Below are 18,802 nucleotides of genomic sequence, written 5' to 3'. Positions count from 1 at the left end.
TTAACATCTCTAGCGTAACGTTAGGCTAACGTTAGCCTAACATTAGAAAATGTTAACGTTAGCTTCTAGCTGCGTTGTACATCATGTCACTTAGCTTCATTGACGTATCTGTAAATAACCAAGATAATAAATGTTAGCAATGTTGTGCTGAATGATTCATGTAAATACTATAGCAGCAAACTAACGGAGAGGTACTCTGGGTAAAGATGGTAAAAAGGCTGGTCCTGGAAATGTATGGAAATTTCCCTGGAAACTTAGACCTATACATATTTAATTTGATCATGAACCATTAATTATATATTGAAGCACAACATTTTAGACAACTTTCAACCAAAACAACTAGGGAAATTTGTGTTTTTTTTTAGCAAAACATGTAGCCTTTTCACTCCTCTTCAACATAACTAAACATAGCGCCCGTCACCGAATGTTGACTGTTTGTCCGAGTGAGTGGAGGGGCGTGGCTTAGCCGTAGGTCAATTGTATCCAGAATATAGTCAGCGATGCGAGCATCAACCGACGATAGAGGAACAGATACAGCAACGGCGGTTGCGATGATTTGGCCACATCTGCAGAATGACCGATAACAGATTACCAAAACTCTAAAATCATTCTATTTGCAGATGCCTTTTTTTGTTAATTGTGTACCTAATAAAATGTCCAAATACTTGATGAGACTACTCTTGCGGCCATTATTAAATGCAATAAACATCTCCACAGTTAGAATTTGGGAAATGACTGATGACAGATAAACAGAGGGCTATTCCGTGATTTATGAATCAGAACACGGGAACTCCCAGGAGAACTTGTAAAAGAGTTATATGTTTCCCCTCTATGGTATTTCAGTGACTGTTTAAAACTCGCACTGACAACAGCAGCAGATCAAAGGCAGAAGTTGGAGATGGCAAACTGTTAGCCAGACGCAAAGCCATCTCTCAGGAAACAGATGTAGCTTATGAATATTTCTGTGGCTGATCAGGGACATGCAGACGATCCTCCTTGGTGCAACAGTTTCTGCCATGTTCTTTACCACGTATATAAACAAAACCCACCATGAATGATTTCTATAGTGTGAATAAAGCCAGCCATATGATTTGCTTGAGACTCGGCAGCGTGAGGCGAACGCTAGCCCCAGGGCGCGAATGATGGCCACTTTTTAAGATTCGAGGACACGCTTTCATAACATTCTCTTCATGACCATCACAAAACAACGGCTGTTTTTGTTCCCGCTGAATAGAAAGCATTCGGCCTGCATTATTCACAGCGGATCCTGGTCCCGGGCTCTAGCAGAAACACCACGCTTGCATATCGCACTATGAAATTTTTATCACTTGAGGAGGAGAGATGAGAGACGGTTGAATTTTTCATTATCTGCTTAAACTATATTATTGTTGCGTGACAAAAGAGAGGAAAAAAGGCAGTCTGGATTTACAGCTGTGCAAGACGAGCGAGACGTCTGCGAGCTCACGTAAAATATCCGTCTCAAAAACACTTCATGTGACTACAGATGCACACACGCATCAATACAATACTGGTTACTGGCCAATTACAGGTTATTAAATCTATCTATTGGTCTATGTGTATATATACACTGTTACTGATAAGCCAATCATTATTTCCATATATATATATATGGAAATAATTATTGGCTTATCAGTATTGGACAGAATTTTCCAATTCAAATCAATATTTAAACAGACATTGAATTGCCAGGTTTATCAGCAAAAATCTGTTGTTAATTTGTACACATTTAAAGGCATTTACGCTACCTTTCTGTCAGGTTTTCAAGCAGAATCAGTGCATGCTCAACGTTGTCTGAACTAAATGTTAGAAAGGAAAATGAAGAAGAAAAAAAAGAGAAGTGAAAAACGAGCAAGCGTGACCGTGTTCTGCTCTAAAGGCAGCCCTACCCTGCCTAACTGGAGGCATGTTACTAACGCCTGTTTAACTCCTGTTCTAGGTCACCATGAGATAAACACACTTCATTCAGCTTGGCCAAACCCCAAACATTAAGCAGCAGTGGTGGCCCATTCATGAGCTGCACTCCCGGGCCGAGGTCCTCTGATTAATTAGTGCATGGGGCAGTGGATTCCAAAAGAGCACAGACAGGAGGGGAGCTCCAGGAACAGCGGGACACCATAACTCTGACAGCCGGCCAAGAGAACATATTCCAGTAAAGTGTCTCCCTGCTGCAGTCCAACTCTGAACTGCATCATTATTATTATTATTATTTATTTTAAAATTCTGTTGTAAACCATCATCTGCAGCCAGCAGGATGAGTTAGACTGAGCTGAGTTTAGCTGAGAGTTTTGGCGTGTTTATCTCTGCCTGGCAGATTAACGAAGGTAAAAACTAATGGTGATATTCATGACATCTCCAGATGGGGTCTAATCTTTGCATTTTAAATGTAACGAGGAGGTACTAGATTGGCTTCACAGAATTTTTGTTATTGAGGGCATGGGAAAAACAAAATACCCCATGGTTATTATTAAACTAGTCAAATAAAATGATTCCCTAAAACTACATCTATATATAAAATCACAAAACAAATAGAAAAATATCCCTAGAATAAAAACTACTTCTGAAATTCAAAAGGTGAAATGTAAAATATAATAACTACTTTAAATTGCAAAGCTAAATACAATTATGCACAATAGTAGTAATAATAATTAAAAAGAAATACTGAAAAACAACAATAACCTTGGTTCACCCCTGCACTCAAAAAACAAGCCCTCTACTGGAGATACAGTGTAATGAACCAAACAAAGACAGCGAATCAGTGACTGAGTGCTTTCTAATGTAAAGCCTGGCAGCTTCTCCCACATGACAGGCCTTATGTTCTCTCTCGTCTCGCTACCTTTCCCCAAACGTCGGTCCTCTGTTCCCACACATCTTCATCTTCCCGAAATAACCCCCATTTACTCACATAACAGCTTCCAGAACATTTTCGCTTCGGTACAGAGCAGTCCCAAAAGACGCACTCAACCGCCCAAACTCTCTCTCTCACTCACGTTTTCTATCCTCCTCCTGTTCTACCACTCTTCCTGTGCGAAAAAAAAACCTCTCCTCAGAGGCTGACGGCAGGCTGAAAGCTCCCAGGGACTGTCAGACTATTTCATTATTCAAACAATGCTCGAAAGTGGAGCCAATGATCACTTTAGCGGTGCTGATTTGTCACGGTGACTAGACGAGGGAGGGAGACTTCACAGCACACAGGTAAATTCAACAACTTTATCTTGCTCTGCTTCTCTCAGGGAATTACCAACCAAAACAAATTAAGAAGTTGGATGCGTATCCTAGTGGTTAACGTACATGCTCTAAAAAAAAAAAAAAAAAAAAAAAGTCATAGCCTAGCGGTTAGTGCACATTTCAACACTTTGAGCTGCAAAAAGTTGGAGTGATAGAGAACTTAGTGCACATGCATCAACATACTGAGCAGTAAGAAGGTGGACTCATAGCCTAGTGGTTAGTGCTAGGGCTGACACAATATCACAACACGATTGAAGTGGTCAAAATAATTCATGATAACGATATTATAACAATATCCATCCATGTTATTTTGCAACATAGAAGTAAGGTATTTTCTTGTGAATGTGTGAGACTTCCAATTAATTAACTGCTATGTGTAAATATCAAAAGTGCAGTAAACACTTAAACTATATGAGCTACAAACCAGTGTTTATAATTATGACAATACATTAAAATATGAAAAGAAACACCAGTCTGCAATATCAAGCAGCATAACAAGTTGTTTTGACCAGCTAAAAATAACTGGAAGAGGATGACACCGGAGCTCCAAATGGCTATGCCCGCTCTTACATAAACAATCAGGTGAATAGACATTTTGAAGAAAAAAAACAAACAACAAAATCAAGTCGTCAAATTCATATTTAACTGTTTATTTTGTGCTTTCTATTGGCTGTGTTGGAGTGTCAACACTTTTATGATATTATTGTATGTGTAGTATTAACATGATATCAATATTTCATTTTTTTAATATTACATTATCAATAGTTAGTGCAAACAACCTGACTCATTCAAGTGTAAAAAAGTAAATAGTAGTTGTTCAAATTTTGGCTCATCATCCCCTTCTTCAAATAATTTCCATGCCTACTTCCACTATACCTTTCAAAACAGTGGCAAAAAAAGACAGAATATATAGAAAATAGAGGAAATATGAGACTGTAAGCTTCATCATTCAAATGTAAGTCAAACTGAAACAAAGCTAATAAGCAAAGAGTGTACTCTATTCATTGATTTTGTAATTCAACAAAGGACAGGTAAAAAAACAGCATCGCAACAAAGAGAAAGACCAGAACTGATAGGTGAACAGCAATAATGAGCAATTTTCAAGCAATGCTTCACACTGCAGTAATCAGAGAAAACAGTCTTTCTTTGGAGACGTGCACTATGACATCACTTATGTCCAAACACGGCAATCAAAAAGCTAAATCACTTACAATACACCGAAACAAGCAGAGACAGAGAAGAGCCGTCGTACCGGCAACACAGCATATGGCTCAAGACATCTTAGCTCTGGCGCTTCTTCAATGTCTCAAATTGTTCTTGTAACTAGCCCCACACTAAATCTGCCCCCACAGATTTACATAGAACTGGAGCATTCCATGTTCTTTATATCGTTCTGCTCTTGAGTATTTGATTATTAGATATGCTTTTGCTACTCTTTATTAAACGTTTATGAAATTAGTTGTTGCTCAAATCCCTAGTGCTAACCATTGCTCCAAAGCTTCAACATGCAAAATGATTCTTCAATCTACCTCAAGGGTCCTAAGTATACAGGGGGTTCTGAATGTTATCATGGTTGATAGAAAACCTGAGGCTATTCCATTCCTCAGGATTTCCAGTACACAAAGAGGAAGTGATGTCACTTACTGAATCTGAAGGTATGGGTACATTGGTCTCAATGTAAGTCTCTGTTTTGGGCTCCACGGCAAGCTCTGCTTCCAGGATCTTCTCCACGGGCATGTCTTCATTCACGCTGCTGGTCGACTCCACCTCGCTCTCGTTGCGTTCCTTGGCTCGCTGGCGCTCCTCCTGGACGGCTGTATGTAACAATACTAGTCACGGTCACTACAGTTAGTCTAATCAAGAAGTCAACACACATACACACTCACATCAAGACTCCCAAATATGATGGACTCCCAAGAAAGATATGAGGGACCCCATGGAAAAATAACTAATTCGCTTATATATTGTTATTCAAGTCAAAGCAAATTATTAAAACATTATTGGGTAAATATTTTTCAATCTATTCAAGTGTTAGATGTATAAACCTGAAGTGAAACACTGCCAGTAAAATAAATAACTAAATCACACACACACATATATATATACACACATATAAATATATATGTGTAAGACTTAGTGTGTGTGTGTGTGTGTGTGTGTGTACTGATTTCATTTCCAACTTTGTAGCATGACAGAATGTGATGTAACATGTTTCTTGTCTCTGTGGGTTCCTCCAACAGGCTTTAACAGATAAGATATTTGATCAGCCTCAGAGAAACAGGAAGTGGTTAATGTTGAACAGTCACTCAGTCTCACTGTGGCCAGAGCACTATTAACCACAATCCAAGCCCCTGTGGTTAGAGTGTGTATGTATGTAAGCACAGTTCACCCAAAATACTCTGAACCCAGTCCCTATTCACAGCACATTCACATTCTCCTTTCCCTAACCCCTCGCTATTTTCCTCAACGGTGAATCGCAGAGGGACCGCGCTGGTGGTAGGGGGTTCAGAAAAGGGGGAATCTGCTGTACGGAAAGTGCTGTCTGGAGGTCAGCCCAAGGGTAAAATACCTCTTCAGGAGTCAGAGAGAGGTGAGAGGGGCTGAAATCACGTTAGCTTTATTTCCCCTGGAGAGGAGGAGAGCATAAATTCATTTAATCCTGTTTTTCTGCAGATTTGCTCAGTTCTTTTTGGGGGGAGCGTGGCCCAGCTCTCCTGTGCCTCGAGGTACGGTACGAGCTTATGGGATACAAAACAGGCGAACGCAAGCAAATGATCATATGTTTGAAAGACGCCGTGATGATATAAGTAATGGAGACAAAAGGTTGCACTGAGGTCATAGACAGTGTGTGTGTGTTAGAGCGAGACGTCATGTACGTATGATCGCAGTGCTGCCTTCGACTACAGGGGGAGGATTTTCTCTCTCACATGAAACAAGGGCTAGAGAGTCTCCACGGGCAGATGTGGACTGTATGTTGGCTATGCAATCTATAGCTACAATATATAATTTATATGGCCATCTGACTTGCAAAGCTTACTGTTGTTTTAAACATCTTTATTAATGTTTAAACTTGGGGATATATAAATGATGTGATGTGAATGAGCATTTGAATGTGGATTTATATATAGAGAGATCCAAAACCTCAACACCCCCTTCTAAGACGACAAACAAAAAGCACACATTAACAACAATCGTGTGTGTATGCATGTCTATATGTGAACGGGTATATGTGCAACACTTAGCTACAGAAGAGTTCATTGGTTTCACCTTAAAAACTAAAGACTAGTCTCAGCAGACAAAATATTTCCAAAAACAACACTGAAAAATTCTGATATCTCATAAATCTAAAATGATTCTCTCTGACTGAGGGGTAAAATATAGTCTCTCAGATCAATATTCCACCAGCTGTGTGCTAAAATCTTCTATTAGCATGCTTCTCCTTTTCTTGGGGACAAGTGCTCAAAAAGTGCTAATGCCCCCCTTTTCATCAGTGTGATAACCCAACCCTCACTTCTCCCTCTCTTTCATCTTTCTCTGCCTCGGGTGATGATTTGGGAGACAAGATGTTCTTCTATATTTAACGACAATAAAGCCTATCTGAAAGAAAAAAGAAAAAAAAAACACATGCCACCTTGTATCGCTTAACCATTTCCTGTTTTCTCACAGTATGTGGTGAAGTACCTGGAATCTCGAGGATAGTCACCGTTCCTCATGCGGATCATGGACTCGTTGACTGATGTCTCGGTGTGAGATAATGCACGCACTAATTAAGTGCTGACCTGCAGTCTGACTATTTAATGGCTGATTACAGTAATATGAATGTTTCTTTAGAGTCACACAGAGCTGAGATTGAGGGGACATGGAGTGCATAAAACATCTCGCCTCATGGTGGAAAGCTCAGGTCAGTCAGTGCAAAGAACGATGGACTCCTTCAACCAAGCCCTTTTGTACTAACATGAAAAGATGCTAAACGGGTGTTTACGTGGGATTCATTTTAATGAGAGCTGGTGGAGTGAATAGTACTATAAATATTGAGGGTGAGAAAGAAGAATCTTTTATCCTCAACTTTATGTGCTGTACCTTCTCTCTTCATGCCCATGGCCAAACACTTCTGATAGCGGCAGTACTGACAGCGGTTGCGCTGGCGTTTGTCAATCATACAGTCCTTGTTGTCTCGACAAGTGTAGGTCAGATCCTTACGCACAGTCCTCTTGAAGAAACCCTTGCATCCCTCGCAGCTGTACACACCGTAGTGTTTACCTGTGAAAAAAAAGCTTTAGTCTTAGGGGTTATGTTCAGGTCTACATTGGTAATAATTCATGGATCACACTTTTGGGACTTGATCCTTCAACCTTTCAACTGAAGTGTGTTGAAATAACTTCTATCCCATCTTAATATTCAGAGACGACTACAAGCATCCACTTGTAGTGTAAACAGTGTAAATACTGTGTATCTGTGCTGCTATAAAAAACATTGTATCCCTGCTGAACAATAACAGTTTAAAACCAGCATAAGCTAGTCAGAATTTTTTTTTTTTTATCTCAATGGGACCTTCCTGGTAAAATTAAGGATACATTTATGTTGTTTAGCTGGTCGACGAGTTGAAAAATGCCCAAACACCCTTCTAAAACCATCTTTACCAGGCTAGAAGGCCAGCTGAAACCAGAACAACAATTTAGACTGGTTTTTGATCTGTTTTTTTTCCCACCCCAACTAGCTCTGCACACCAACAATGACCTAACAGTGTGCCTTTGGGGCTGGACTATTTGTTTATGAGTCAAAATCTGCTAAGGGGTAATTAAATGTAACATTTCACGTAAAAAATTGTCATCTTTTATTGCAAAATCTTTTAAACAACAGAGAGATAGTAATCAAATGACATTTTATTAAAATCACCTGTCAAGTTTATAATATACATTATTTAATGTATTTAGTGGCCATGAGTGTTATGTCGATGTTTTTAGTTTTAGGAAAGGAATTGTTTTGATGCACAAAGCTGTTTATACTGTCTCTTATAACAAAAATATTTGATATATAAATATATATATTTAAACCCATGAACATACAGATCCTGTTGTAAATGATGCAGATTTTGACTCTTACACCGTGTCTACACCAGACTTGACCGTTGACGTGTCGCATCACACCGCAACAGCTAGAAGCTGTCTACACTGGACGCGACAAAGCGGCCGTTGCAAATCCATTTTTCCTTCCTATGAGAAGTATCACAAGTGCTTCAAGTACGTCAGAAATAGAACGAGGCATCGGTTTACTGTCGGGTCACACCTCACCACATCCAATGTAGACAACATCACTGATTATAATGGGTTCTGTTGTCTTTTGTTGTGTCGCATCGCGCTGCTTTAGCTGGTTTAAACTGGTCTCTCAGCCTGGTTTAGCTTGTGTAGCTGATCAACCATTTGAAAAGTGCCTAAAACCTTTCTAAAATCAACCAAAACCTGACTGGAATAGAAGACCAGAAAACCAGCTTAGACTGGTTTTTAGCTTTGGCTTTTTGTTCTATCCTAACCAGCCCTGCAGAGCAACACTGGCAAAACATCTGGGCGTTCATTTGGGGATAAACTATCAGTTTTGCACATATACTTTTGCATACAGATGTGTCTAGGTACCTGAGGAGCGGTCGCCGCAGATGGCACAGATGTGTTTGGTGAGGGAGAGGGGGGTGCACGAGGGCTGGGCTGGCACCTTCATCACACCGTTGATGCCCAGGGGCGGCTTGATATCTTCTGAGCTGCTGACAGAGTTCATGGGCGAGTTCAGCTGCAAAATATACGCAAACAAACACCACATATCATTTAAACACGTCAACATATCATCTCTAAGGCCTGGGTGAAAGCGAACTTGAGTTCCACAAGGCCCTGACTTTTCTGTCGGTTACTTCAGAACGGGGCCAGGCTCGACCTGATGGGTCAGCGTTGACATCTCAGATTGATTTTTTGCCGCGAGAAAGAGGTTCTCTCATCTGATTTCACACTCTCTCTCTCCCTTTCTCACAATGCAAGTACAATGAACGGATGCTGAGCCCCAGCCTCATTTTTTCATATCCAGCACCAGCAGTGCACATGTTCTATGCTAGCGGCAATAAAATATTTAGTGGGACAGTGGAATAAAGACGTGGTTCTGTTTCTCTCTCTTTCTCTCCAAGCTAAAATGTGTCTGGCAGGCCTCATCCAGACATTTATTTTCTCCCGTATCTGTATTTTGAATGAAAAGCACAGAGAAACTCAAAATTACTTCAGGAGATGACAGCAGAAAAAAAATCTAAATTCATCACAAATGTTTATTATTCAATGTGAGCCATTGTTTTTGTGCACATTTTATTCAGTCATTCTAAGGTAATGACAGCAATTGAGCAAGAAGCAATCACAATAACAGATACATCCTGTTCATTTCACTCTACACATGTTCATTTTCAATTACACACTTTAATTATATCAGTCACACGTGGGTTTGGAGTAAATGAATGTTGCCGACGGGTTGGCACTCTGCCTAAGGATCCAACAGGCTGTTCTTAAAAAATAAAATAAAATAAAAAACCTAACAGATGCTATCTTGGCTATTATAAGAAGCGTAGTCTCTCTGCATTGGTAACTGATGCCCGCATGCATTTTCTTTTCTTTTGCCATTTCATTTATAATACAGTAGATGTTTAGCCAGGGACAGATTTTTGGGAGGCTCTTAAAAGCATGACAGACTTAGGAAAGACCTTGGGACTGTGCGCGCTCTTGGCCACAAGACAGAAACACTCTTATGAGAGCCTCCTTGGTCTTGTTCTCATGCTTTAGCCAGAACACTGCTAGCAGTCAAACTAGTGAGAGGGGGCTGATAAAGACCCCATTTAGACCAAAAGGAGCATCGTCACTTCCCACTTCACACCAAGGGTGTGTGTTGATGTGAGTATGTGAGACATGCAGACTTGCTAGACTTCTGCGGAGTGCCATATAGCTAGAGGACACTGGACACAGACAGACCACTCTAGACCTATTGCATTGCCACCACAATGTCATTTCCATAACTTTTAAAAAGATGCATAGTGTTTAACAGCATTTTGTGATGTCAACATTTCTTTAACTAAATGGCAGAATTCTTTGTCTTTCTTATGTTTATTTCCCAGGTAGAATTTCGTGGATCTATACACTTACACACTCTATACACATATTTTATACACTTAATTTTACACAAGTGATATTTATTTTCCTTTGTTTTTAATCACACATCACGTTTTTAACAAGCACAGCAATCTTTGACGAAACTTTATTCATTTTTATTAGTTTAGAAACTTTCATGTTTTAATATATATACAAATTTAAATGTACATTAATTTAAAAATACCAAAAAGAATGAATAAGACATGATAAAAAGTCAGTTTTAATCTGACCTGCATATATATATATATATATATATATATATATATATATATATATATATATATATATATATATATATATATATAACTACTCCATCAGTTTTAGTAATTATAAATGCCTGCACACACCCCTTAAACTCAAACATGGACACACAGTAAAGACACGGCCCATGTCATTACACTGATAACCACAACATGCCTTGAATACAGAGACTGCAACTAATACTGAATGCTGAAACGCAACTAATACTGAAACGAATAGACCAACTGCACAAAAAAGACAAACCAAACAAACAAAAACACTCAAAGATTGAATCTGTGTCAAAAACATGATTAACACTTCTGAAAACTGCTCCTCTTACATTCTGTATGATTCATTCCATCAGTCAAAAAACTAACAGGCAAAACGCTGTGGACAAAAGCCCCTGTACTTTCACTCTGCTTAATTTATGATGTCAGAAATGTTCATTGTCCTTGAAAAACACTGAAGGCACTCAAGGCTGTAGGGGCCGTAACAGTGCAGCCCATTCTGATGGAGAGAGGTGTTAATCATGAGCTAGCAAAGAAGGGATGGGCGGCAGTAAATTACACATGCCATCCTTTATTTGAAGGTTGTCAGTTTAAGAGGAATAAAACGCCTTTTGTTATGAATTTTTGTCTGTGTGTCTCCAATGAAAACCTTAAAAATGCTCATGCTAACAGCATTCAAATACTCATAGGGAGAATTCACTAAGAATGAACTGAGCCTGCAGATAGACCTATTTATTTTCACACACTAGCTGCGTTTCCATTACCCTTCAAATTGTGCAAAGTGAAATTGCAAATTTTAAATACACCCAATGGAAACATGTCATATATAGCAAAAATGTTTTACGCTCGCTCGCAATAAGGTGGTTTTTCAGGCAATTCAAAAAAGGAATATTTCACAAAACTGCAATGGAAATTTACAGCACCTGGAATACGTAAAAGTCGCACATTTTTTAAAGGAAACGAGGTATGTTTGGACAGAAGACGATACTTATTAAACTCATAAAAAACAAAAGAGTTACAGGATTACTGGATTCTAAACAACAAGGAAATGCCACAATTATCAAGACCTTGCAGCAGATAGAAGGGAGAAACCAAGTTTAAGGGGCTTTCCTTGCCATTAATGCTTGGATAACATGCATTCGTCTCCTTCGATTAAAAATAAAGGCTAAAGCGGTGGCTGCGACATCCGTTGCCATGATTTTTGAATGACTTATTGCGAGAGGAGAAAAAATATGTTTTACTCGCATAACATTGGTTAATGGAAATGCCGTCATTTCGCAATCATTTTTTACCACCTTGTTTGTCTCCACCTGGTTACCATGATCAAGAAAAGTTGAATACAAATGTCTTTTAAATAAATAAAAATCTAAAATAACATGAAATAAAGGATAAAATAAAACAATAAAGTAAATAAATAATAATAAGAAAATATTAGTGCAATGTAGAGCATGGTGCTAGCAACGTCAAGGTCATGGGTTCAATTCCCAGGGAATGCATGAACTGATAAAATGTACACCTCGGATGCAATGTAAGTTGCTTTGGATGAAAGTGTTTGCCAAATGCATAAACAAACTTTCTAAATCAGCGTGTAGAGTTTTCATAAAAAAGAGGAATGCGAAAAACACTGAAAAGATTGACCATGACAAGATGCGGGTTTAGGTTGAAAAGTGACGCAACTGAATTAATTCATCAGTCAGTCTCTCACACTTGACCCATGCACACATTGTGTGTTAGTTCACAAACAAAAGCAGCTGTTAAAATGAGCCTGCGTCTCCGCTTCATACCTCAGTTTCTGTTTTGCTGGACCTCTGTAGTTCGTCTCTATCAGATGCAGAGCTGTACTATCAGAGGACTCTCACAGTATGGTTATTTTCAACATGCAACTCAATCTGCCCAAACTCCCTCTCAATGCTGTATTTGTGTGTAGGGTTGTATATGTGTGTGTGTGTTAAAGAAGGATTAAAGGGTCTCAGTTCTGTGACTGTAAATAGAATAATCCTCCCTCCCATACATGATCACGCACTCTTCTTTGAGGGGTAGGGTGTCAGACAAGTGCCCCGAGTAAAAACAGCATGATCAGCCAGCCGTGCTGTGACACTTAAGCTGTACGGAGAGGAGGGGGCATCCCAAAAGTTCAGACACAACATGTACACACACAACACACACACACACACACACACACACACACACACACACACACACACACACACACACACACACACACACACACACACACACACACACAAGTGGCTTTAAGTAGGTCATTTGCAATTATGAATTTGGCAAATGCTTTAATCCAAAGTGACTTGCATTGCATTCAAGGTATAGCCTACATTTTATCAGTTTTTGCATTCCTGAACCCATGACCTTGGCATTCCTAGCACCATGTCCTACTGTCGGAGCTACAGGAAGACTTCAGAGCTCATACTATAGGCCTTATTTAGGTGTGGATATCGAGTTTGATATACTATTTAAAGATACGATCCAAAAATCAAAACTTATGTAATTATATCTTCAATCTCATTCCAAACCTGTTATATTAATCAGAGCTCTGAACCGGTTTAAGGAACGAAAACAACATTTTAACAGGAACATGAACAAAAACAAATCAAGTTTAAATGAGTGGTTCACTTTAAAATGTAAATGATTTACTCATCCTCAAGCCATCCTAAGTGTATAAGACTTTCTTCTTTCAGACGAATACAATCGGAGTTATATCAATAAATGTCCTGGCTCTTCCAAGCTTTATAATGACACTGCCATGGCTTTCTACTGCCATTATCAAGCTTGGAAGAGCCAGTACATATATTAATATAACTCCGATTGTATTCGTCTGAAAGAAGAAAGTCATATACACCCAGGATGGCTTAAGGGTGAGTAAATCTGGGCTAATTTTCATTTTAAAGTGAACCACTCCTTCAATTGTTCTGAACAGAAACACTTATTTGAAATTACATTAACTGTTCAATAATGTTATTGCATCGTTCTGTTGAATATTTTAATTTGACAGTCAACCAACCAATGAATTGGTGCATTCTGCATTTTTACATAGAAAAACAGCACAGAAGCATGCAAGATTGATGTGTGAATGGCCTCTTAACTTTTATACATTTAGATCCAACATGATGTTATAATCCAGCATTGATTAGCTGAGTGTTTTTTGTGTTTGTTTCTGAGTGGAAAGCACAAGTTCCGAATCTATGGACTACAGGTTTAGTCTGGAACTTCAGACTTGGTTCAAAACTCTTGTCCTTGGAAAAAAACACATGGATCTGATTTCAATTTCAGGATTCAGACATGAACAAATGCTTAAGGATACATATTCTCCCACGAATGGATACATTTTATGGAAATACGCACGAATGATGACCTGGCGAAGCAAAGTCGACGCACATCACACAAAGAGAGCAAGAGCATAAATCTGGAACCTTAGAGGAGCTTAGCTGTTCTTACAAAGCCGAAAAAAAGACTTCCCTCCAAAGGACACTTCAAAGGGTAACCCAAATCCTGCAGCAACACCCTTTAACTCTTCTCACAAGCAGCAAGCAACTTCAACTTCATACAGCAGCGATCTGGAGTGCACTGGACTGGAGTGGACTTCACCCCCAAAATTTTGGTTTATTATTATTTGATTCCACTCCAAGTTTGACTAAATTACATCAAGTTGTATAAATCAAGGTTTCAAAGCCATGCATTGCAGTGATTTTACCACAGTGAAATGAAGTAAAGGCCACTATTTTTCAATAGCTAATTACATTCATTCATAATAATAACCATTAACACAATCACTCCACTTTGTATATATACAACTCATGTGCACGTAGAGATGTCATAATTATGAATGACTGCCATACAAATAATTGTAATAAATAATTAATTTTTTTGTTTCAAGTCAATAGAAGTTTAAGCACCAAAGTATTTATTCTTCAAAATAAAATACATTTACGTTAAGACTTTGAAAACTTTTACCTAAATAATAAATATAGCCGCAAGCGACGAGAATTAGGGTCCAAGCACCGATGGCACAATGTGGATGATTAGCAATCCAATAAAAATGTATCTTATGTTGTGCTTTTTACAACAAAAATCTGTCTTGAATCCTGATATCTTGAATCATTGATATTAAGGGTTTCACATTACAGCATCACACTTGTATCGAAAAGGGCAATTGACTTTCACAGGAAATCATTCCCTCTTACTGTTAGATAGATTAAAAGAGAAGTCAAAAAAACCTTCTGTAAAAATGTTTACAGTCGTAAGATATGTGATCATAATATATGTGTGGATTAATATTGAACATTATAATTTTGATGAATCACATGTCATAGGATGTCCGGACAAGGACATTAGTACAAAAAGAAAATCAGAGCTTGGACCCCTAATAATAATAATAATAATAATATTAATTTCAAATACTTAATTATGCACTTTTCCATCTCATCCAATTTCATAGATCTCGACCAAACTTAGTTCTGTAAAATAATAATAATAATACCTTTTAATAACGACTTTACAAATGAAAATGAAAATCATAGCCAGGACTGTCCACCGAGAGGCTACGTCACCCCGTCGTCACAACAAACTCCGACTCCAATCCACTCTTGGCTGGGATGTGTACATCAGCACGTGGAAAAGCCCAGCTGATAACGTTGGCCTTATCCTTATCTCTATCCAATGCAGGGCAGCGGGGCGACCTCCTCTGTCAGATAATCCACTCAACATCTGACCTCCGATCTTTCACACCCATTACTCACCCTGAGTGTGACCTCATAGAGGCTGCTGTCAGTAGCGGTGTGGGAGACACATTTGGAGCCGTCCCTGTGGATACTGCTGTCAGCGGCAGTAAGTTAGTCCTGTTTCGTATCAGCCCTAAAGGCGAGTGTCGGTGTCATTTGGGTTCCTGCAGTGAAACGCTTCTCGGCAGGGTATCCTACTCTCAAACATGCATCACTCAGCCGGATCTAATGGCAGTTTGGAAGTCTGACAGCCAGAGGCCCATTAGAGCCATATCATAATGCAAACACAATCTTTTTCTATATTTGTATTTCTGGCTTCCTTAAATCCTTAATGCAATTTAAGTTATATATTGTATTGTACTATTACATTTCATTGCATACATTATATTATTGCAATTACATGCATTATTGTTAGAGTAACACTGTTTTTCATCTAAATGTTAAATACATTATTTAAAAGTTAAATTATTTAAACGTTTTAATCATTAAATGTAACATTTACTAAAGTGCATGCTTAAAACACAAAAGACAAAAAAAGGTTAAAAAAAGAAAAATGGCAATTCCATTCTCTGAATACAATTCTTAATATCTTACACAATTTTACACTTTTTTTTTTTACTGGACAAGACAGAAATACTAAGGCTGAATCCGAAATCGCTCCCTAAACCCTCATTTACTATTCCCTAAGTTAGTCCTCTAATACTGTACACTTGAAGAAGTTATTGAAAACTAGTGAGCGAATTCGGACAGTGCTGACCGTACATCAGTTGTACACTCTTTATTGCAGTGCAATGTGGGATTGAATAAGTGCACTCAATAATGTCCACTATGGTTTCAGACAGCACTACAAATGGAAGTATGTAAACACAAATAATCAGAAACATATGTAGTCAGTCAATCCAAAAAATATATTTTTTTATATTTGTATTCATCTGCACTGCAAAAAAAATTTTCTTAGGCGGAATGTGAAATCGCCCCCTATACCCTCAAATAGGACGCTAGGACTGACTACATATGTTTCTGATTATTTTTGTGAGAATGTTGAAAATGATTATCACATTGTATTGGTCTATATGTCATATGTCTATGTTTCACATATGTACAAAAATATATGAAAGATCATTTACATTCTTTATCCCTATGCATCATTCCCATTCAACCAGGCAGTGACGCCTTTTCAGACAGTGTCTTTTAGGTTGATTTTGTTTTGTGTCTACACAGGCACATGTACACACACATGCATGCACATGCACAATGTATACATAAATTCTCCAAAAACCTGTGTGTATGGATAAGAAAGATTGATAGCTTTGACTGGATGAAATGGCTTTCTGAACCAGATATGACAAGTATGCCTCATCATTCTCTTCAGGCCAAATGTAATTGATATGCACACCAATTAAGACGACACCAGTGACCAACCAGTATCCTGCAGCCTTTTGCAACTCCAGTCCTGTGTCAAGTCAATGAAAGAAAAGCAGATCTTCAACCCACTTCTCCGTTCTGTCTGGCTCCTGCTGTGCATGATGTCTGTGCTTTGGTAGACTGTGCTGGGCCAAGACAGATTATAACTGTAGAGCAGTTTCCTTAGAAGAAATGCTATATAGAGGAATAATTGCATGGAGCAGAAACAGCTGTCAGCATCCAGAGCTAATCTCCAAGTGTGGATAATCATCACTGGAGCGCTATGTTTGCAACAATTGCCATGTGCCTGCATTGTTAAACCAATAACGAAACATGGAGATTTGTAAATGCTGATTCTTAAAAAACAAATGAATACTCTGACACTTCAAACAGAAAAAACAACAACAACAAAGACCAAGCCAGATAAAAAAAAAATGTGTTAAAAAAAATTCTAAAGATTTAAGTCTGTATATGGTGATAACCAGGGGTGTAACGGTTGTCGTAAAGAATTTTTTTTTTTTAAATAAATAAATCGAACCGTACCGTTCTCCACCCACGGTTTGGCAGACACACGGTTCGCACCGCGGTTCATCTTAAATCTGACAACACATCTGTAATATGGTTTGATGAAAATATTGCGTAAAACAGACAGACAGAGTTCCGCTAATGAATGCTTTTGTCGATGGATACACATTCTGGCTTCCCAATACATTACAACAGCTATGATCCAAAAACATGGACAAAACAGTCACTCTTTGTAAACTTTGTTCAATGTGAGTGCCGTACGCTCTAATATGATCATTCATTTACGCCGTCATCACCCGGGTGTTGATGGCTTGCGAGCGCAGGGGAGATCTGAACAGCACACGTTGCTATCTGTTTAAACTATACTCATTTAAGCCCTGACAATTTAAGTGCAAGACGACGGAAAAGAACTCGCGCACGCTGTGAGAAGATTTGTGTTCGTTCATCCGAAGCCGCAGTCAGACAGCGCCCAAATATTGAGTTCTCTTTCAGGTCTTGCTTAAACAGACAAATTCAAAAATGATGTCAACATGCCCATCTTGGCGAGTATCCTAGCAAACATAGTAGGTGATGTCTTAAGTGAACGTAAACAGTCGAGAAATACAACGCATGTGTGCAGTCTCAGTGTATTGGATCAGTGCATTATGTTTTTAATGTTAATTAAGCAAAAAAAGACAAGGAAATAACTCCCTGCTCTTGAATGAATAGCTTTTTGTAACTTTAATAGGGATTAATCTTTAATTTATAGTAAATTATGCAATGTTATTTTACTTTTGATTATTTGATTACATTACTTTAATCAATATCTGTGTAAGAAATCTAATATTAGACCTACCTGAAAAACCTGAAAACCACTGTTTATTTTATTTTTATCTTTGCTCTATTGTATTTATTTGTGCCGTTGCTTGTAATTAGATTATTTGTTCTTATTTTCTTTGACAGTACTTTTCCCCCCAAAACATAGCACATACCGAATCGTGACCCTAAAACTGAGATACAAACCAAACTGTGAGTAATTGAACTGCAACACTCCTAGTGAAAACCACAGTGCAAAAAGTCACAAGTACAAAAAAAAAAAAACCCACAAGCATTCAGAGCAAACAAAACGCAAAGTAAAAGGCACTGTCCTTGAGCTTGCAAGATAATACCTCGACTAATTTCAAGGATTTTACTTGAGAAATAAACCATGAAATCTGAGAAATGTATCATCAGCTTTGTGTTTGAGGGCTATTGTGTACAAGTATCATGGTTGCAAGAAGGAATTAACAGGCAAAATCTGCAGCTCCTATCGCATGGACTCTTTACAGCGTCTGAGGACACAGTCACAGGTGGAGAGAGAATAAGATTTATTTTGGGTAAAGTAAAAGTCAATGTGCATTGTTTATCCCTCCACTCTGAGCAAACAATTCTTTTGTATACCAACATCAAAATCCTCTTTTCTGCCTCTTTAGAAAACCCCCTGCAAGCTGAGCCT

The 18,802-nt window shown here is 38.4% G+C and overlaps 1 protein-coding gene and 1 long non-coding RNA gene across 4 annotated transcripts in view; one reads left to right on the top strand and one right to left on the bottom strand.

Annotated features, from left to right (window-relative positions):
- rxraa (retinoid X receptor, alpha a) overlaps positions 1-18,802 on the bottom strand; it is a 122,254-nt gene that overhangs the window by 10,340 nt on the left and 93,112 nt on the right. Inside the window, exons 4-6 of one of the 2 annotated variants that reach the window (XM_077232918.1) lie at positions 8,877-9,027; positions 7,327-7,506; positions 4,891-5,075 (exon numbers count right to left, since the gene is read on the bottom strand). In XM_077232918.1, the coding sequence (XP_077089033.1) occupies positions 4,891-5,075; positions 7,327-7,506; positions 8,877-9,027 (516 nt within the window). The remainder of the gene's footprint in view (positions 1-4,890; positions 5,076-7,326; positions 7,507-8,876; positions 9,028-18,802) is intronic. The other variant, XM_077232919.1, reaches the window with a different exon arrangement.
- Positions 5,420-6,328, top strand: LOC143740843 (uncharacterized). 2 transcript variants are annotated; one of them, XR_013204905.1, is made up of 3 exons: positions 5,420-5,620; positions 5,727-5,836; positions 5,920-6,328. It is a non-coding gene; the product is annotated as an uncharacterized LOC143740843 (long non-coding RNA). The 2 variants fall into 2 exon arrangements; XR_013204906.1 differs by having other exon boundaries at positions 5,573-5,616.

Source organism: Siphateles boraxobius, unplaced genomic scaffold (genome assembly GCF_051911475.1).
Source record: "Siphateles boraxobius isolate OS27281-9 unplaced genomic scaffold, OSU_SipBor_1 18, whole genome shotgun sequence".
Taxonomy (NCBI): Eukaryota; Metazoa; Chordata; class Actinopteri; order Cypriniformes; family Leuciscidae; genus Siphateles; species Siphateles boraxobius.
The sequence above is the reverse complement of the archived record's forward strand: the minus strand, read 5'-3'. Positions and strand labels throughout refer to the sequence as shown.